Source organism: Eptatretus burgeri, chromosome 6 (assembly GCF_056783735.1).
Source record: "Eptatretus burgeri isolate ZD-2024b chromosome 6, Ebu_testis_v1, whole genome shotgun sequence".
Classification (NCBI taxonomy): domain Eukaryota; kingdom Metazoa; phylum Chordata; class Myxini; order Myxiniformes; family Myxinidae; genus Eptatretus; species Eptatretus burgeri.
The window spans coordinates 3,936,900-3,954,414 of record NC_140966.1 but is presented as its reverse complement, the minus strand read 5'-3'; the positions used below and the strand labels follow the sequence as shown (position 1 = coordinate 3,954,414).

Genomic DNA, 17,515 nt, shown 5'->3' with positions numbered 1-17,515 from the left:
CAGAGGGACAGACAGACAGACAGACAGACAGACAAACATATCGACGGAAAAACTGATCATAAGGGTAGAACAAATTTCAAAAACAATTAAAAATTTTTTTTTTCGACTGGATCGACTACCCAACAAACATAACGACAGAAAAACTGATAAGGGTAGAACAAATTTCCAAATTTTCTTTGTCGACTATCGACTACCCAACAGACAAACATTGACGGAAAAACTGATAAGGGTAGAACAAATTTCAAATTAAATTTTTTTTTTTTCCACTGGATCGACTACCCAACATATCGACGGAAAAACTGATAAGGGTAGACCAAATTTCAATTTTTTTTTTTTTTTAAAAACTTTTTTTTCGGCTGGATCGACTACCCAACAAACATATCGACGGAAAAACTGATAAGGGTAGAACAAATTTCAAAATTTTTTAAAATAATTTTTTTTTTCTTTTTCGACTGGATCGACTACCCAACAAGCCGGTCGGCGACATGGGTGGTCGCTACATAATTGCATACTAGTCATACAGTTTTTGACAAAGTGTGATTATAGTGAGTATAAAAGCGCAGAAGCCGATTTTTGATTTTCGAAATTTTTTTTTCGGATTTTTTCAAAAAATTCAAAGTCCCGTTGCTAGGCAACGGTGGCGTCCATAGCAACGGTGCTGAAAAGCATAGAACTAGATCCTGGTATGAACTATCTGTCAAGTTTCATCAAAATCAGTTGACTCCTCTGGCCTCCAGAGCTGTCCATTACATACAAACATACAGACAGACGTAAAACCTGAGACGAAGGGTAGTCTGGTGACCACCCAACAAACAAGAAAGCAAGAAAACAAACAGTAAAAACTGAGTTTGCCCTTTCGACGCATCATCCCCGGATGCCAAAGGCCTTCGGCGCCTGGCGATGACGTCATTCAGTGCCTGGAGATGGAATAGGGAGGGGTGGTGTACAAAAATCGGAGAGGAATGGGAAAACATGGGGAAGATACACACACACACACACACACACACACACACACACACACACACACACACACACACACACACACACACACACACACACACACACACACACACACACACACACACACGCAGTTCAGCCATAGTTTTGTTCAGGTGTCACAAATCTGTGTCCATTGTGGGATTATGACGTTCCCATCTCAAACACACCACCCCTTTCCTTTTTTCCACACTTTTGTGATTCATGCTAAGTTTCATTGCCATGTTTTCCGTTTTCCACTTTTCTTCTCTCCTTTACCTGATGTTTACATACTAATTATTCATTTGCTGTTATTTGGCTTCATTTTAATTTCACTTGATACTGCTGTGCCTGATACTGATACTGCTTTCACTTGATACTTGATACTACTGATACAGCAGTTTATACTTTATGGAATGTCTGTCCAAGCCATTCAACTGCTATTGCTGTTTTGTGTTAAAATTTATAATTTTTCTTCATTTTCTATTGGTATGCTTAATCATTTTTCTTTTTTTAATGAGTAAAATAGTCTTCAAACACACCAGGAATCCAAGTTCTGCTGCACGTAGCGGCCTGCCTGCTGCACGTAGCGTCGTGCTGCGGGGAGAGCCTCACCGAGCAGAGCTGCACCCCAGCTCCTTGGCGGTACACGCTGCACAGCCAGGGATGTAAAGAAGGCTGCAGCCACAGCGCCCAGGTACCCAGTGGGGTGATGGTGTGACATGCGTCCACTCTCCACTGCTACTGCAATGAGCCACTCGAGCTTTTGGGGCACTGGAAAGCGCAAACCGATGGCCATAGCACGCATAGCTGCTCCACAACCACCTCCCTTGGGATTGAAAGGGATGAATAATCCACCTGATATGTTTGGCTGAAGTTTTGGAATCCAGTTCACACTTGTCATACCTGCACCCAGAGACCAGCATATTTACTTTTGTGTTCAAAATATAATTTTTTATCAAAACTCAGCAAGATTTAAAAATTGATGAAACTAGAAGGGCACTCTGTAGAGTGCATACCTCCACCACACACTGCCTGATCTATGATAATATATCTGGCCCAATACATTTTTGAAATATCATGCCATGTATCGTTTTTGGCCCAATCTCTCAATGATGAAGAATCACTTTTTAAAAATTAAATAATTCTCGTATCCAGATCCGGGTTCGGATCTTCACCAAATCGAATCAATTTGTCCTTGCGACACACCCAACATGTCCACCAAGGTTAATCCGAATCCGCCCACAACTTTTTGAGATATCGTGCTATATATCGGTTTCGCCATATCTCTCAATGGTGAAGAATCACTTTAAAATTCTAGGAGTCAGATCCGGATCCAGATATTCACCAAAATCGAATCAGTTCGTCGTTGTCGCACACCAAATCTGTCCTCAAAATTTTATCTGGACCGTCCACAACTTTTTGAGATATCCTGTACACAGACAGACAGAAAGGGGTGAAAACATCACCTCCTCCTTCAGTGGCGGAGGTAAAAATTGATGATCAGATTTTTGTAGTTACAAGTGCAATTCATGCAGACTGCTATGTCAATATCTTGAGTGCCTTGTACATTAGCCCAACATTACCCTGGCTCCTTGAAAAGGCCACGAGTATCAAATACGTCACTTTGCTGACAGTTGTTGAAGAATGTAAACTTATCCATCTTACAGTACAGTAATAGGCTACAGTTTATTGACAGTCAATGTTTGCAATATTGTTTTTTTTAATTCCAGAAACATTTTATTTACTGCTAACAATCCAGCCTGAATTTTAATAATATGCACATTTATTTGCCAAAAAACAATATTATGCATTTGTTTTATGTTGCTCGAGATCAGACGTAACATGTTTTTTTTTCAATTTGCAAAATTCACTTTGTTTCGAGTCATGAATAATACGCCTGTTTTTTTTTTTGTAAAGGATTTTTTTTTGTAAAGGTCCACCCCATGAAGGTTTTTCAATTTGCAAAATTCAATTCGTTTCGAGTCATGAATAATACACCTGGTTGTTTTTTTGTAAAGGTTTTTTTTGTAAAGGTTTTTTTGTAAAGGTCCACCCCATGAAGGTTTTTCAATTTGCAAAATTCAATTAGTTTTGAGTCATGAATAATACACCTGGTTGTTTTTTTGTAAAGGTTTTTTTTTGTAAAGGTCCACTCCGTTTTTCAATTTGAAAAATTCAATTCGTTTCGAGACATGAATAATACACCTGGTTGTTTTTTTGTAAAGGTTTTTTTTGTAAAGGTTCACTCCGTGAAGGTTTTTCAATTTGCAAAATTCAATTCGTTTCAAGACATGAATAATACACCTGGTTGTTTTTTTGTAAAGGTTTTTTTTGTAAAGGTTCACCCCGTGAAGGTTTTTCAATTTGCAAAATTCAATTCGTTTTGAGTCATGAATAATACACCTGGTTGTTTTTTTTTGTAAAGGTTGTAAAGGTTTTTTGTAAAGGTCCACTCCATGAAGGTTTTTCAATTTGCAAAATTCAATTCGTTTCGAGTCATGAATAATACACCTGGTTGTTTTTTTGTAAAGGTTGTAAAGGTTTTTTTGTAAAGGTCCACCCCATGAAGGTTTTTCAATTTGCAAAATTAAATTCGTTTCGAGTCATGAATAATACACCTGGTTGTTTTTTTGTAAAGGTTTTTTTGTAAAGGTCCACCCCATGAAGGTTTTTCAATTTGCAAAATTCAATTAGTTTTGAGTCATGAATAATACACATGGTTGTTTTTTTTGTAAAGGTTGTAAAGGTTTTTCAATTTGCAAAATTCAATTCGTTTTGAGTCATGAATAATACACCTGGTTGTTTTTTTGTAAAGGTTGTAAAGGTTTTTTTTGTAAAGGTCCACTCCATGAAGGTTTTTCAATTTGCAAAATTCAATTCGTTTTGAGTCATGAATAATACACCTGGTTGTTTTTTTGTAAAGGTTGTAAAGGTTTTTTTGTAAAGGTCACTCCATGAAGGTTTTTCAATTTGCAAAATACAATTCGTTTTGAGTCATGAATAATACACCTGGTTGTTTTTTTTTGTAAAGGTTGTAAAGGTTTTTTTGTAAAGGTCCACTCCGTGAAGGTTTTTCAATTTGAAAAATTCAATTTGTTTTGAGTCATGCACGTAGCGTTGGCGCAGTGGTTAGGGCAGTGGCTTGGGACCCAAAAGGTCCTGAGTTCAAGCCCCGTTGGGACACTGAATTAATATATAGAAATGTATATATATATATATATATATATGTATATATATATTGTTGTGGTTACCAAATTCGCAAACCACCATTCAGGTCCCTTAGGTGAGGTATCTCGGTAAGTACATGTGTAGTTAGGCCCAAACCCGTTGTCTAGTGGGAATACATGTCATTTATGCGTGCTGCGACTCTTCAGGATAGCCGTTTTTCTTTTACTATCTTTAATTTGGACCAACCGCCATTGTTACCACCACCAGTCACAACATCAACCACCAACCACAACGCCGCTTCACCACAACCGCCACGACCTTCACGTCACACCTCGCAACCGTCGCATCGCCACCGTTCTTGCGCCGCCTGTGGGTACCGGTGTTGGACTCGTGCAGGGCGCGCGCCGAACAGCGTGTACAAAATCACGGATTTTGTGCTTCAAAAACGGATCAAAACGACACACGCCCACTTTTTGCCGTCCAATCGGTGAGCGAGGGGCGGGTGGCCCCGCCCCAGGGCGTTGGAGGGCGATCGATATATGCAAATTTATGGATCAAAAAGCATTCACGCCCACTTTTTCTCGGGCCAATGGGGAGCGAGGTGAAAGGTCGAAGGGAGGGGGTCAAAGATGAGAGGGCGAAGCTACGGGGCTGATAAAAAGCGACCGTGTTCGTCAGTCGAGAGAGTAGGAGAGTCGAGAGGGAACAGAGAGTCAAGACTTCGCGGGCGGTGGAGTTGGCAAGAAGGAGCTGGTCGTCGTGTGCGTTGGAGTCGGAACGGAGGGGACGGAGCTGTGGAGAGGCGGCGAGGGCAGACGAGGGGGTGCTCGCGTCGTGCAGGGAGCTGCACCCCAGGGAGGCCGACAGCGTGACCTGGCCGAGGTGGAGACGCTCGTCGCGGGGCGATAAAAATCCTCTATACCCCGAGCATCAGCAACCCCCTCCTGTTTCCCCCCCCCCGCGCTGAGATAGTGCGACCAAGGGGGCCCCTTTCCCACCCCTACCAGACACTGCCCGCGAGGCCCGCGGAGTTGAGGCACCATCGCCGCTCCGCGTCTCATCACCAGACGGGTAGGCCCGACCCGGTCTCGGCCTCAGGCCCGCCTCATCCTTGAGGGTATTCTTTCCTTGGTTTTGGGTATGTGTTGTCGGCGCCGTCTGTGAAGTAAAATTGTATAAGTGTTGCCGTGTGCTCGTGTAATCGGTATTAGATCTGCATTGTCGCATTTGCTTTTTGTGTAAATTGCATTGTGTTTTTCTTTTCTGTGTGCATTTGGTGGAATTGTATATGTGTGCTTTCCGTTCGTCGCGAATAAATGTGCTTTGTGTTGAACTGTTTCCCGCTTCGCTTCGTCATTTCTTTCTTTGAATCCTCATCTTGCTTCACGTAAAGGGTTGGTAGTGGGCTGAATACGCCCGATAATTAATCGAACCGTCGAGGTCGACGATAACACCGCTTGGTTATCCCGATAGTACGGAACGGGTCGCTTAAGTGGCCCGTGTCCGAAGTCGACCTGCGGCGAGGTGCGATCGCCCGGTCTACCCTCCGCGTGGGTACTTAGGTAGGTCGAATTTGGCGAGCAACCCTATCCCACGCGGGGGCTGATTGGCTCGATCGCGGTGAGACCGAAAGGTCCACCCGTGACTGGTTCCCGGCGTTAGTCCGAGAGGGTCACGACTGGATTGTCCGTCCGGTGGGCGACGTGCCGCGATTCGAGTTACGTGGCCGTCAGCACGCCGGCGGGCGCGAATACCGCAACACTGGTGTCAGGTCGTGCGATACAAATTCATCGCCCTCCTCGCGGCACTGGTATCGGAGAACAGGAAAACGGGCTCTCCTGTCTCCAATTAAATTCACGGGAATCGGTCCAGGGGTGAGAGAAGCGACCCCCGATTCCCTCCAAATTACGAGCGATTCAAATTAACCCTTTAAGAGAAGCAAGATGGCGTCTCAAGGCGAGCGGGAGCCGGGGGTATTAGAAATGTATATGTGTAGTAATGTAGAATCCATGGTCCAGGATGGAATCCCCGTGCAGGAAATGTTGATTGTGCAGGAACACGGACTCGCCCAACTGAACCCAGAGCCCGAAATGGGTGCGGCAGCGGCCGCGGTGTATGACACCTCCCCCCCCCCTCTCCACCAAAACCCTTCCTCAACCCCTGCCGAAACGGCTCACTCAAGCGCACCCGACATAGCCCAGCTATTCACCATGCTGGCGAACATGAACGAAAAAATAGATGCATTCACAAACGAAATAAAACGCATGAAAACTATAATGGAAACAAACATGAAGGAAGAAACGAAAAAGCTCCGGGGGGAGACGCAGAACATGGGCCGATGCCTGCAGGCGGGCATGAAGGCCGTTAGCAGGGAACTCAAAATGGCGACTCCACGTGTAGAAGCAAACGAGCTGGAAGGGGGTGCAACGGCTGACAGGCCCGCGGTGGAGGCGGGTGAAAAAATAATTCAGGGGGCGTGTTGGGCGAGGGTCGTGACAGAGGAATCGACGGTGACCAAAAGGGAAGAATTAAATGGGGAGACCAAAACGTGTGAGACGAGACACGAAATGACGACAACGGAAATAATAGTTGAGACAAGGGAGGTAAAGGGTGAAGAGTTGGCAGTGACGGTAGCCGGGAAGGGAACGATAGAGGAGAGACTGCACGGTGAGGACGGGGTAAGTGACGCACACACACACACACGGAGGTAGTGGAGGACAATGGGGGTGAGCTCGCGGAGCGTGTGGGGACCCAGTGCGAGCACCTGGATGGCCTCCTCCAGGAACGAGGGGAGGGAGTATGCCCCCTTGAGGTGAGTCACGACCAGGTGAGTTCGGTCGTGCTTTGCGAGGTTGAGGGGAGGAGTGCTGTGGACAGGTGCACGGAGAGCTTGGGGGGTATAGAGGCCCCGGAGACCCTTGTGGGGACACGAATCCCCAGTGTGGTTGTCCCTGTGTGTGTGGTGCAAGGTGTGAGTGCGGCCCCGTGTGTGGAAGCGACCCCGTGTGTGAGTGGTGTGGTGGCGATGGTGCCGGAGTGCGTGCTTCCCAGCACGCCGTGTGTGGAAGAGGCCGTGTGTGTGGATGAAACGGCCAGTGTGAGTGAGGCACCGCGGTTGAGTTCCCCCGCGTGTGTGGATGAGGCACGGAGTGTGAGTGAGGCACCGCGGGTGAGTTCCCCCGCATGCGTGAGTGAACGGCCGTGTGCAAGGTCGCTGTGTGCAAGGGAGACCGTGTGTGTGAGAGAGCGCTATGTAAGGGAGATGTCGGTCGGCATGCGGGAGCACGCAGCCGCGTCTCCCGGTGTGAATGTGATGGAGTGGAGTGTGTGCGTCGTAACACGCAGGTGTGCGTGGGTGGAATGGAGGCGACGACGGCGACATGTGAGAAAAGAAAGCCGAGTAGCGGCTGTAGTTGTTTCGGGGACCGTGCCGGGTTCACCCAGCCGCGAGCACGCGGTTCGTGCTGTGCAACGCACGAGACCGCCACGTGCTCGCTTGCGAGAGTGAAGTCCCGGTCCGGAAACGCACGCGGTGGATTTGCCGATCCCGCGGACGGACAAAGTTTAGGCAGGACTACGGATTTGGACCGGACGGGTTCTCCACGCGATCGTGTGTGTTAAGCTCCAACGGGCAAAGCACATGTGTTCGCGTGGGGAACCCCTCGAGACGTGGGGCTTGTGTTTTTTTTTTATGCGCACGGTGACGCCATGGCTGCACGTGGGGTTGGAATCCGGCAGGAGGGGTATCTCTGCCGGATAGTACCGTCCAAGGAGGGACGAGGAACACGTGCAGCTGCATGACGTCACGGGCAGGTGTAAAGTGCGCGAGCTCTGAGTTGCCGCGCAGGTGCTGCGCATGAAAAAAAAAAAAAAAAACAAGCCTCACTTTCGGGTGCACAGGATTCCTGGGCAAAGGGTGGAAGACCCCCTTACCTGGGCACAGGATGAAAACTAGTTAGGGGGAAGGGCTAGCTTAGTTAGACCGACTTCATGGGGCAGGGGTAAGTCCTCATGGAGTCCGTGGAATGGATTAGTTAGAGGGATTGTAGCCAGATTTAGGTGGGGAAATTGATTAAAGAGATTAGGAGACAGTGACAGACTTGTGAATGTGTAGAGGGGACGTAGTTTAGCTACGTAGTGTTAAAAGGAACGTGCTATAGTTTAAGGGACGACGTGGGAGCACGAGTTAGTTAGGGGAGGTAGTTAGAAGGATGGCAGAGTTCAGCGGTGTGTGTGTTGAAGAGTTGGTGAGTGAAGTGGAAGCATGTGCTTGGTGAGTCGTGAGGTGGAGACATGAGTGAGTGAGGCCAGCGGGTCTGTGTGTGTGCAGTGAATGGGGAATGCATGGTGCGATGAGTGATTGGGGGGAGGAGTGACTCCCACCCAAGGGACCCCGGGGTCAGTGTAGAGTGAGTTAGCTGGGTTAGTCAAATTGAAAAATTGAGGTCGTTTTGTTGTTGGTGGGAAAGTAGGCTCGAGACCCATTTGGAGGGGTGCAGGAGCCCCGTTGACGGGCTTGGGAGCGTGGCTGCGAAAGGTGAGTATCGCTGAGTGGGTACCCCGGGCACCAGGCTAGTCGGCCGCGGTAGGCCAAGGGCCCATGGGGGGCCGGGATAGAGTAGTGGGCACGGGTGCGCCTGCTTGGTGCGGGGGCCCGGGGCGCCATTAGCCGCGTGGGCAGTGTTGTGGGCACGGGTGACCCTCGGAAAGGGGCCCGGGAGGCCGGCCTGCCACGTGTGCGTTTCAGGGGAGGTGCCATGGCGGTCACTCCCGGTGTTAGGGAGCTGGTAGGCTCGGAGGCAGTGTAGTGCCCGGGGGTGCCATAGCGGGAGATTCGGCAGAGGGTCGTGCCTGCCAAAGGGAGCCACGTGTCCCAGCCAGGAGACCGTGTGAGGGCACGGAGAGAAAATTGGGGGGCGAGGCCCGAAATTGTGAGGACACCAACACAGGCGACGGGAATCTGGGTTGTTAGAACCAATAGTTTAAGCGAGAGGCGCTTGTTGAAAGCCCCGGGGTAGTTTAACAGTTAAATGGATAGGGTAGATTAGGAAGTGTACCCCTCCGCACCATCCATCCCCTCGCTGTCGTTGTGGGCCGCTGGACCCACTTGGTGTTAAGATCGCCGAACTCTGGGGAGGCCATTCTGAGGCTTTGTTGGGCCTCGACACAGGACGTTAGCTCTCCCTTATTCCCCTCCGGGAAGGGAACGTAGGGGTTGGGAGTAGGCTAGGTGACAGTATAGGTTAGCCGAACAAGGACGATAAAGGGGGTTGGGGACGATTTATAGTGGGGGAAGTAAAAATAAAATAAAAATAAGTTGGGGCTAAATTGGGGTTTGACAAATTAAGGGAGTGGGTATGTACAGTGACAGGCAAAGGCGATAGGTTGGGAGGGAGACAGGTAGGTAGGTCCGAGCCCGCCCTCCAAGTGGCCAGCACCACCGCACTCCCTCCACCAACCTCCACTGAACGGCAAGAGCTGGCCAAGTTCATCTGCTGGCTGTTTTTCTTCAAGGCCTGTGCCGGCCAGTTCATCTGCCCGCTATGTTTGCCTGCAGCGGCCTTCTTCTGCGGGCTGTGTTTGCCTGCTCACCTTTGCCATGCCATGCCCACTGCCCATGTTCACCAGCCCCGTTCAATTTTTGCTTTGCCCCCCCCCCCTGTTCATTTCCATGTGCGCCAGGATCCGCAAGGCAACAGTTTGCAAGCTGCGAGAACTGCCCCGTTGGCAGCTACAACACGGGCCTGCAGTGGCGGCCCGTGCACCGTGTTTGTGTTCATGCATCCATTCGTTGTGTTCATTGCGTGTGCCACTTGAGCTGGCACGGAGACTGCGTTTGTGCAGCCCATGCACCGTTGTGGTTCACTGCGTTCAGTTCAAAAGGGAAGGCCTTGGACTGCGTGTGAGCAGCCAGCCACGTTCCCTGTCACCTGCATTGTTTGAGCCAGAGACTGCATGCGGGCAGCCTGGCTCCCTGCTAACTGCTTTCTTTTTGCAGAGTTCAGTGATCCTGGGCCATGGTTTAGTGTAAAATTTGTAAGTTAAGGTTAGGATGTACTGTAAATATGAGTGCGCCCCCCGGCATGTCTGTCTAGCGCCGGCAATTTTATTTAAGTCGTCCGTGTGAGTGAGTTTGTTTAGATAGCTACGCAGCCCTCAGGTTATTTATTTTGGGGACACGAATACCATGAATGTCGCACTCAGGGATCCGTAGGTAAAATGTACTAGGGGAAAACTACACATGATGGCACACGAAAATTTGACGACTCGGGACGAGTCTGTAAAAAGGGGAGGGGGTAGTGTTGTGGTTACCAAATTCGCAAACCACCATTCAGGTCCCTTAGGTGAGGTATCTCGGTAAGTACATGTGTAGTTAGGCCCAAACCCGTTGTCTAGTGGGAATACATGTCATTTATGCGTGCTGCGACTCTTCAGGATAGCCGTTTTTCTTTTACTATCTTTAATTTGGACCAACCGCCATTGTTACCACCACCAGTCACAACATCAACCACCAACCACAACGCCGCTTCACCACAACCGCCACGACCTTCACGTCACACCTCGCAACCATCGCATCGCCACCGTTCTTGCGCCGCCTGTGGGTACCGGTGTTGGACTCGTGCAGGGCGCGCGCCGAACAGCGTGTACAAAATCACGGATTTTGTGCTTCAAAAACGGATCAAAAACGACACACGCCCACTTTTTGCCGTCCAATCGGTGAGCGAGGGGCGGGTGGCCCCGCCCCAGGGCGTTGGAGGGCGATCGATATATGCAAATTTATGGATCAAAAAGCATTCACGCCCACTTTTTCTCGGGCCAATGGGGAGCGAGGTGAAAGGTCGAAGGGAGGGGGTCAAAGATGAGAGGGCGAAGCTACGGGGCTGATAAAAAGCGACCGTGTTCGTCAGTCGAGAGAGTAGGAGAGTCGAGAGGGAACAGAGAGTCAAGACTTCGCGGGCGGTGGAGTTGGCAAGAAGGAGCTGGTCGTCGTGTGCGTTGGAGTCGGAACGGAGGGGACGGAGCTGTGGAGAGGCGGCGAGGGCAGACGAGGGGGTGCTCGCGTCGTGCAGGGAGCTGCACCCCAGGGAGGCCGACAGCGTGACCTGGCCGAGGTGGAGACGCTCGTCGCGGGGCGATAAAAATCCTCTATACCCCGAGCATCAGCAACCCCCTCCTGTTTCCCCCCGCGCTGAGATAGTGCGACCAAGGGGGCCCCTTTCCCACCCCTACCAGACACTGCCCGCGAGGCCCGCGGAGTTGAGGCACCATCGCCGCTCCGCGTCTCATCACCAGACGGTTAGGCCCGACCCGGTCTCGGCCTCAGGCCCGCCTCATCCTTGAGGGTATTCTTTCCTTGGTTTTGGGTATGTGTTGTCGGCGCCGTCTGTGAAGTAAAATTGTATAAGTGTTGCCGTGTGCTCGTGTAATCGGTATTAGATCTGCATTGTCGCATTTGCTTTTTGTGTAAATTGCATTGTGTTTTTCTTTTCTGTGTGCATTTGGTGGAATTGTATATGTGTGCTTTCCGTTCGTCGCGAATAAATGTGCTTTGTGTTGAACTGTTTCCCGCTTCGCTTCGTCATTTCTTTCTTTGAATCCTCATCTTGCTTCACGTAAAGGGTTGGTAGTGGGCTGAATACGCCCGATAATTAATCGAACCGTCGAGGTCGACGATAACACTGCTCGGTTATCCCGATAGTACGGAACGGGTCGCTTAAGTGGCCCGTGTCCGAAGTCGACCTGCGGCGAGGTGCGATCGCCCGGTCTACCCTCCGCGTGGGTTCTTAGGTAGGTCGAATTTGGCGAGCAACCCTATCTCACGCGGGGGCTGATTGGCTCGATCGCGGTGAGACCGAAAGGTCCACCCGTGACTGGTTCCCGGCGTTAGTCCGAGAGGGTCACGACTGGATTGTCCGTCCGGTGGGCGACGTGCCGCGATTCGAGTTACGTGGCCGTCAGCACGCCGGCGGGCGCGAATCCGCAACAATATATATATATATATATATATATATATATATATATATATATATATATATATATATGAGTATACATATATATATATATGAGCGAAATGAGTACCAGTTGTACTGGGCCCGGTGTATGCCCCGGTTAGAATAGGTGTACCATATCCCTGTGTGTCGTAAGAGGTGACCAGGGTTGCGTCAGGAAGGGCATCCGGCTATAAAACCTATGCCAAATCATTATGCGGACAACAAAACGCATTTCCATACCAGATCGGTCGAGGCCCGGGTTACCAACGACCGCCACCGGTACCGGTGGTCAGCAGGGTACCAGTGGAAATTGTGCTACTGCTGGGCGAAGGAGGAGAAGGAGACGGGGAAGGCGAGTCCGGAGGCAGTGGGAGAGGGGGAAGAGTAGAAGTGTGGAGGTGAGAGTTGGAACTCTGAATGTTGGGACGATGACTGGCAAAGGGCGAGAGTTGGCTGATATGATGGAGAGAAGAAAGGTGGACATACTGTGTGTACAAGAGACCAAGTGGACGAGGAGTAAGGCGAGGAGCATTGGAGGTGGTTTTAAACTGTTCTACCATGGTGTAGATGGGAGGAGAAATGGTGTCGGGGTAATCCTGAAGGAAGATTATGTCAAGAGGGTATTGGAGGTGAGGAGAGTGTCTGACCGAGTGATGAGTGTGAAGTTGGAAATTGAAGGGGTGATGAATGTCATCAGTGCATATGCCCCACATATGGGGTGTGAGATGGAGTATAAAGAAGATTTCTGGAGTGAGTAAGATGAAGTGGTGGAGAGTGTATCCAAGGATGAAAGAATGGTGATTGGAGCAGATTTCAATGGGCATGTTGGGGAAGGGAATAAAGAGGATGAGGAGGTGATGGGTAGGTACGGTCTCAACAAGAGAAATGTGGAAGGGCAAATGGTGGTAGAGTTTGCAAAAAGAATGGAAATGGCAGTGGTAAATACGTATTTCGAAGAAGGAGGAACACAGGGTGACATACAAGAGTGGAGGAAAGTGCACACAGGTGGATTACATCTTAAGCAGGAGATGCAACCTGAAAGAGATTAGTGACTGTAAGGTGGTGGCAGGGGAGAGTGTAGCTCGACAGCATCGATTGGTGGTCTGTAGGATGACTTTAGAGGTGAGGTTGAGGAAGAGAGTGAGGGCTGAACCAAGGACCAGATGGTGGAAGCTGAAGGAGGAAGACTGTTGCGTGAAATTTAGGGAGGAGGTGAGACAGGAGTTGGATGGTGGTAAAGATGGGTGGGATGATTGGGCAATGACAGCAGAAGTGGTGAGGGAGATAGCGAGGAAGGTACTTGGTGTGACATCTGGACAGAGGAAGGAAGATAAGGAGACTTGGTGGTGGAATGAGGAAGTACAGGAAAGTATAAGGAAGAAGGGGTTGGCGAAAAGGAAGTGGGATAGTCAGAGAAATGAAGAAAGTCGGGAGGAGTACAAGGAGTGGCGGCGAAAGGCAAAAAGAGAGGTGGCAAAAGCCAAGGAAAAGGCATATGACGAGCTGTATGAGAAGTTGGATACAAAAGAAGGGGAGAAGGATTTATACCGATTGGCAAGACAGAGGGACCGAGCTGGGAAGGATGTGCTGCAGGTTTGGGTGATAAAGGACGTAAATGGGAATGTGCTGACGAGCGAGGAGAGTGTGTTGAGAAGGTGGATGGAGTACTTTGAGGAGCTGATGAATGAAGAAAATGGGAGAGAGAGAAGGTTGGAAGAGGTGGAGAATAGTGAATCTGGAAGTGGGGTGGATCAGTAAGGATGAAGTGAGGACTACTATGAAGAAGATGAAAAGTGGAAAGGTGGTTGGCCCAGATGACATACCAGTGGAGGCATGGAAGTGCTTAGGAGAGATGGCAGTGGGGTTGTTAACCAGATTGTTTAATAAAGTCTTGGAAAGTGAGAGGATGCCAGAGGAGTGGAGATTAAGTGTACTGGTTCCGATTTGCAAGAACAAGGGTGATGTGCAGAGCTGTGGAAATTACAGAGGGATAAAGTTGTTAAGCCACACCATGAAGTTGTGGGAAAGAGGAGTGGAAGCTCGGTTGAGAGGAGAGGTGACGATCTGTGAGCAGCAATATGGGTTTATGCCAGGAAAGAGCACCACTGATGCAATGTTTGCTTTGAGAATGTTGATGGAGAAGTATAGGGAAGGGCAGAAGGAGTTACATTGTGTGTTTGTTGATTTAGAGAAAGCTTATGATAGGGTGCCAAGAGAGGAGTTGTGGCATTGTATGAGGAAGTCGGGAGTGATGGAGAAGTATGTGAGGATCGTGCAGGATATGTATGAGGACAGTGTGACAGCGGTGAGGTGTGCGGTAGGAATGACGGACCGGTTTGAGGTAAAAGTGGGATTGCACCAAGGATCGACTCTGAGCCCTTTCCTGTTTGCAATGGTGATGGACAGGTTGACGGACGAGATCAGACTGGAGTCTCCATGGACTATGATGTTCGCGGATGACATCATGATCTGTAGGGAGAGTAGGGAGCAGGGTGAGGCGAGCCTCGAGAGGTGGAGGTACGCACTGGAGAGAAGGGGAATGATAGTCAGTCGGAGTAAGACGGAGAACATGTGCGTAAATGAGAGGGAGGGTGCTGGTATGGTGCGGTTGCAAGGAGTTGAGGTGGGGAAGGTGGATGGGTTTAAATACTTGGGATCAACTGTCCAAAGTAACGGAGAGTGTGTGAGAGAAGTGAAAAAGAGAGTGCAGGCAGGATGGAGTGGGTGGAGAAGAGTTGCAGGAGTGATTTGTGACAGAAGGGTAGCTGCAAGAGTGAAGGGGAAAGTATATTAGACGGTAGTGAGACCAGCTATGTTGTATGGTTTGGAGGCGGTGGCACTAACAAAAAGACAGGAAGCGGAGCTGGAGGTGGCAGAGTTAAAGATGCTGCGATTCTCGTTGGGAGTGACGAGGATGGAAAGGATAAGAAATGAGTATATTAGAGGGACAGCGCAGGTCGGACGGTTTGGAGACAAAGTGAGAGAGGCGAGATTGAGATGTTTTGGACATGTGCACAGGAGGGAAACGGAGTATATCGGGAGAAGGATGTTGAAGATGGAGCCGCCAGGCAGGAGGAGAAGAGGAAGGCCAAAGAAGAGGTTCATGGATATGGTGAGGGCGGACATGCGGGTGGTTGGAGTGTCAATGGAAGATGTGGAGGATAGAGCGAAATGGAGACGGTTGATCCGCTGTGGCGACCCCTAACGGGAGCTAGCCGAAAGAAGAAGAAGAAGAAGAATAATTTGTTTCGAGTCATGAATATAAAGGTTGTAACGGTTTTTTTGTAAAGGTCCACCCCATGAAGGTTTTTCAATTTGCAAAATGCAATTCTCCTCGAGTCATGAATAATACACCAAGCTGTCAAGGCTTAGCCTAGCGTTATAGGTAACGCCATCTTACTAAATCCGTCATCCAGACGACAAGCATCTAGCTTTCAACCCTAACCGCCTATGTACGCCACATCGTCAGATAAATGGGTTGTGGTGTTCAACTCGTACAAAGTCCTTCTTTAGCATACCTGAACTCAGACAGACAACGACAGAGTCAAGCAATTGCTTAACCCCACTCTTCGCTTCACGCACACGGAGTAACAAACCAAGTGAATCCTGGGGTGATTAAAAGTGTGAGCACATACCTGGAGCTCTGCCGAACATATCCCCCATGCATTTCTTGTAATAGTCAGCAATCTTTGGGTAAAGCTTTTTCTCCAGCTCATCGAAGTCCTCAATTTGTCCGACATCCACCATGGCTTCTCCCGTAGCCAGGTGCATGACCGTATCATCGCTGACAGGCCAGCTTGTTTGCTCCAAACACAAAGAATTTAGACCTCCGAGAGTCTTGAGCTCATCGTGGATTTTCACCCCATCAACGCAAAACTCCCAACTGCTATTTTTGTATCCAAGGGCATCTCCAGCAGCAGATAATAGCATTGCCGCCATGTAATGCTCTTCTGTGACTTCTCCCATCTCCACTTCAGCCATGTTGTAAATGAGCCTGGGGCAGGTTGAACAGCAATATTGAGCACTCAAAGTAGACAATGAAGGATAAAGGCAAACTGTCCACCACATTTCATATGAATCTGTCCTTATATTTTTTTAGATATCCTGCTCAGACAGACAAATGGGTGAAAACATAATCTCCATCCACCTTTGGTGGCATAGGTAATAATATGCACAGTTCATGGGAGTCTGGGGTGGTGGAGGTTGCATGGGGATGTTTACACCCTTCAGTCCCCTAATACCCCCAAGACCCTTTAGAATCCGAAGACCATCAAGACCCCAAAGACCCCTTTGAAGACTCCATATACCCTATCGACCCCATTAGAACCATTAGACCTTGTAGACTCTTTTAGATCTTCTGCAGTAACACTTGAGGGTCACCGGCCAGAATCAAAAGACCAAAGCTAAGAGGACACAAAATAGAATTAATATATTAATTTTATCTTTCTTTTTTCAGGTTCTGCTTATCTTGGTTGGTAGCACAGTAAAAAGTCCCACATGGCAGAGAGAAAAGTCCCACGTGGCACAGAGAAAAGTCCCACGTGGCACAGAGAAAAATCCCACGTGGCACAGAGAAAAATCCCACGTGGCACAGAGAAAAGTCCCACGTGGCACAGAGAAAAGTCCCACGTGGCACAGAGAAAAGTCCCACGTGGCACAGAGAAAAATCCCACGTGGCACAGAGAAAAATCCCACGTAGCAGAGAGAAAAGTCCCACGTGGCACAGAGAAAAGTCCCACGTGGCACAGAGAAAAGTCCCACGTGGCACAGAGAAAAGTCCCACGTGGCACAGAGAAAAGTCCCACGTGGCACAGAGAAAAGTCCCACGTGGCACAGAGAAAAGTCCCACGTGGCACAGAGAAAAGTCCCACGTGGCACAGAGAAAAATCCCACGTGGCACAGAGAAAAGTCCCACGTGGCACAGAGAAAAGTTCCACGTGGCACAGAGAAAACGGTGTCTGTGACCACAATTTCACCCCATTACAATCAAATGGGATATTTTTGTGATTTTATTTTTGCCAAACATCAGGAATTTTTCAAGAAATCAGATTGAATCTTCCACAGATTATGTGTATAAAATCTGGTCAAAATTAATCAAAGGTCAAGCAAGGTCAATGCCATCCAAAACATATATAACACCTTTTAGATGGCAATTGGAAAATGTATCAACTAAATTTTTTTATGCACAATATGCATCATGTAAAACACACCATAAGTCAAATTTCCCAAATTACCACATTGCTGTTTCCATGGCAACAATTGTCCATTTGGATTTTGCAATTATCATGCGACACTATTCTTGTTTGTTTGTCTATGAGCATGACATCTCAAAAAATTGTGGACAGACTGGCTGTATAACAAGGACGAATTGATTCAAT

The 17,515-nt window shown here is 48.7% G+C and overlaps 1 protein-coding gene across 5 annotated transcripts in view; it reads right to left on the bottom strand.

Annotated features, from left to right (window-relative positions):
- ADPRH (ADP-ribosylarginine hydrolase) overlaps window positions 1-17,515 on the bottom strand; it is a 45,010-nt gene that overhangs the window by 8,014 nt on the left and 19,481 nt on the right. For 4 of the 5 annotated variants that reach the window (XM_085883742.1, XM_085883745.1, XM_085883743.1 and 1 more), the window contains 2 exons: window positions 15,773-16,131; window positions 1,518-1,881 (listed from right to left, as the gene is read on the bottom strand). In XM_085883742.1, the coding sequence (XP_085739868.1) occupies window positions 1,518-1,881; window positions 15,773-16,118 (710 nt within the window). In that variant the 5' untranslated portion in view covers window positions 16,119-16,131. The remainder of the gene's footprint in view (window positions 1-1,517; window positions 1,882-15,772; window positions 16,132-17,515) is intronic. The other variant, XM_085883746.1, reaches the window with a different exon arrangement.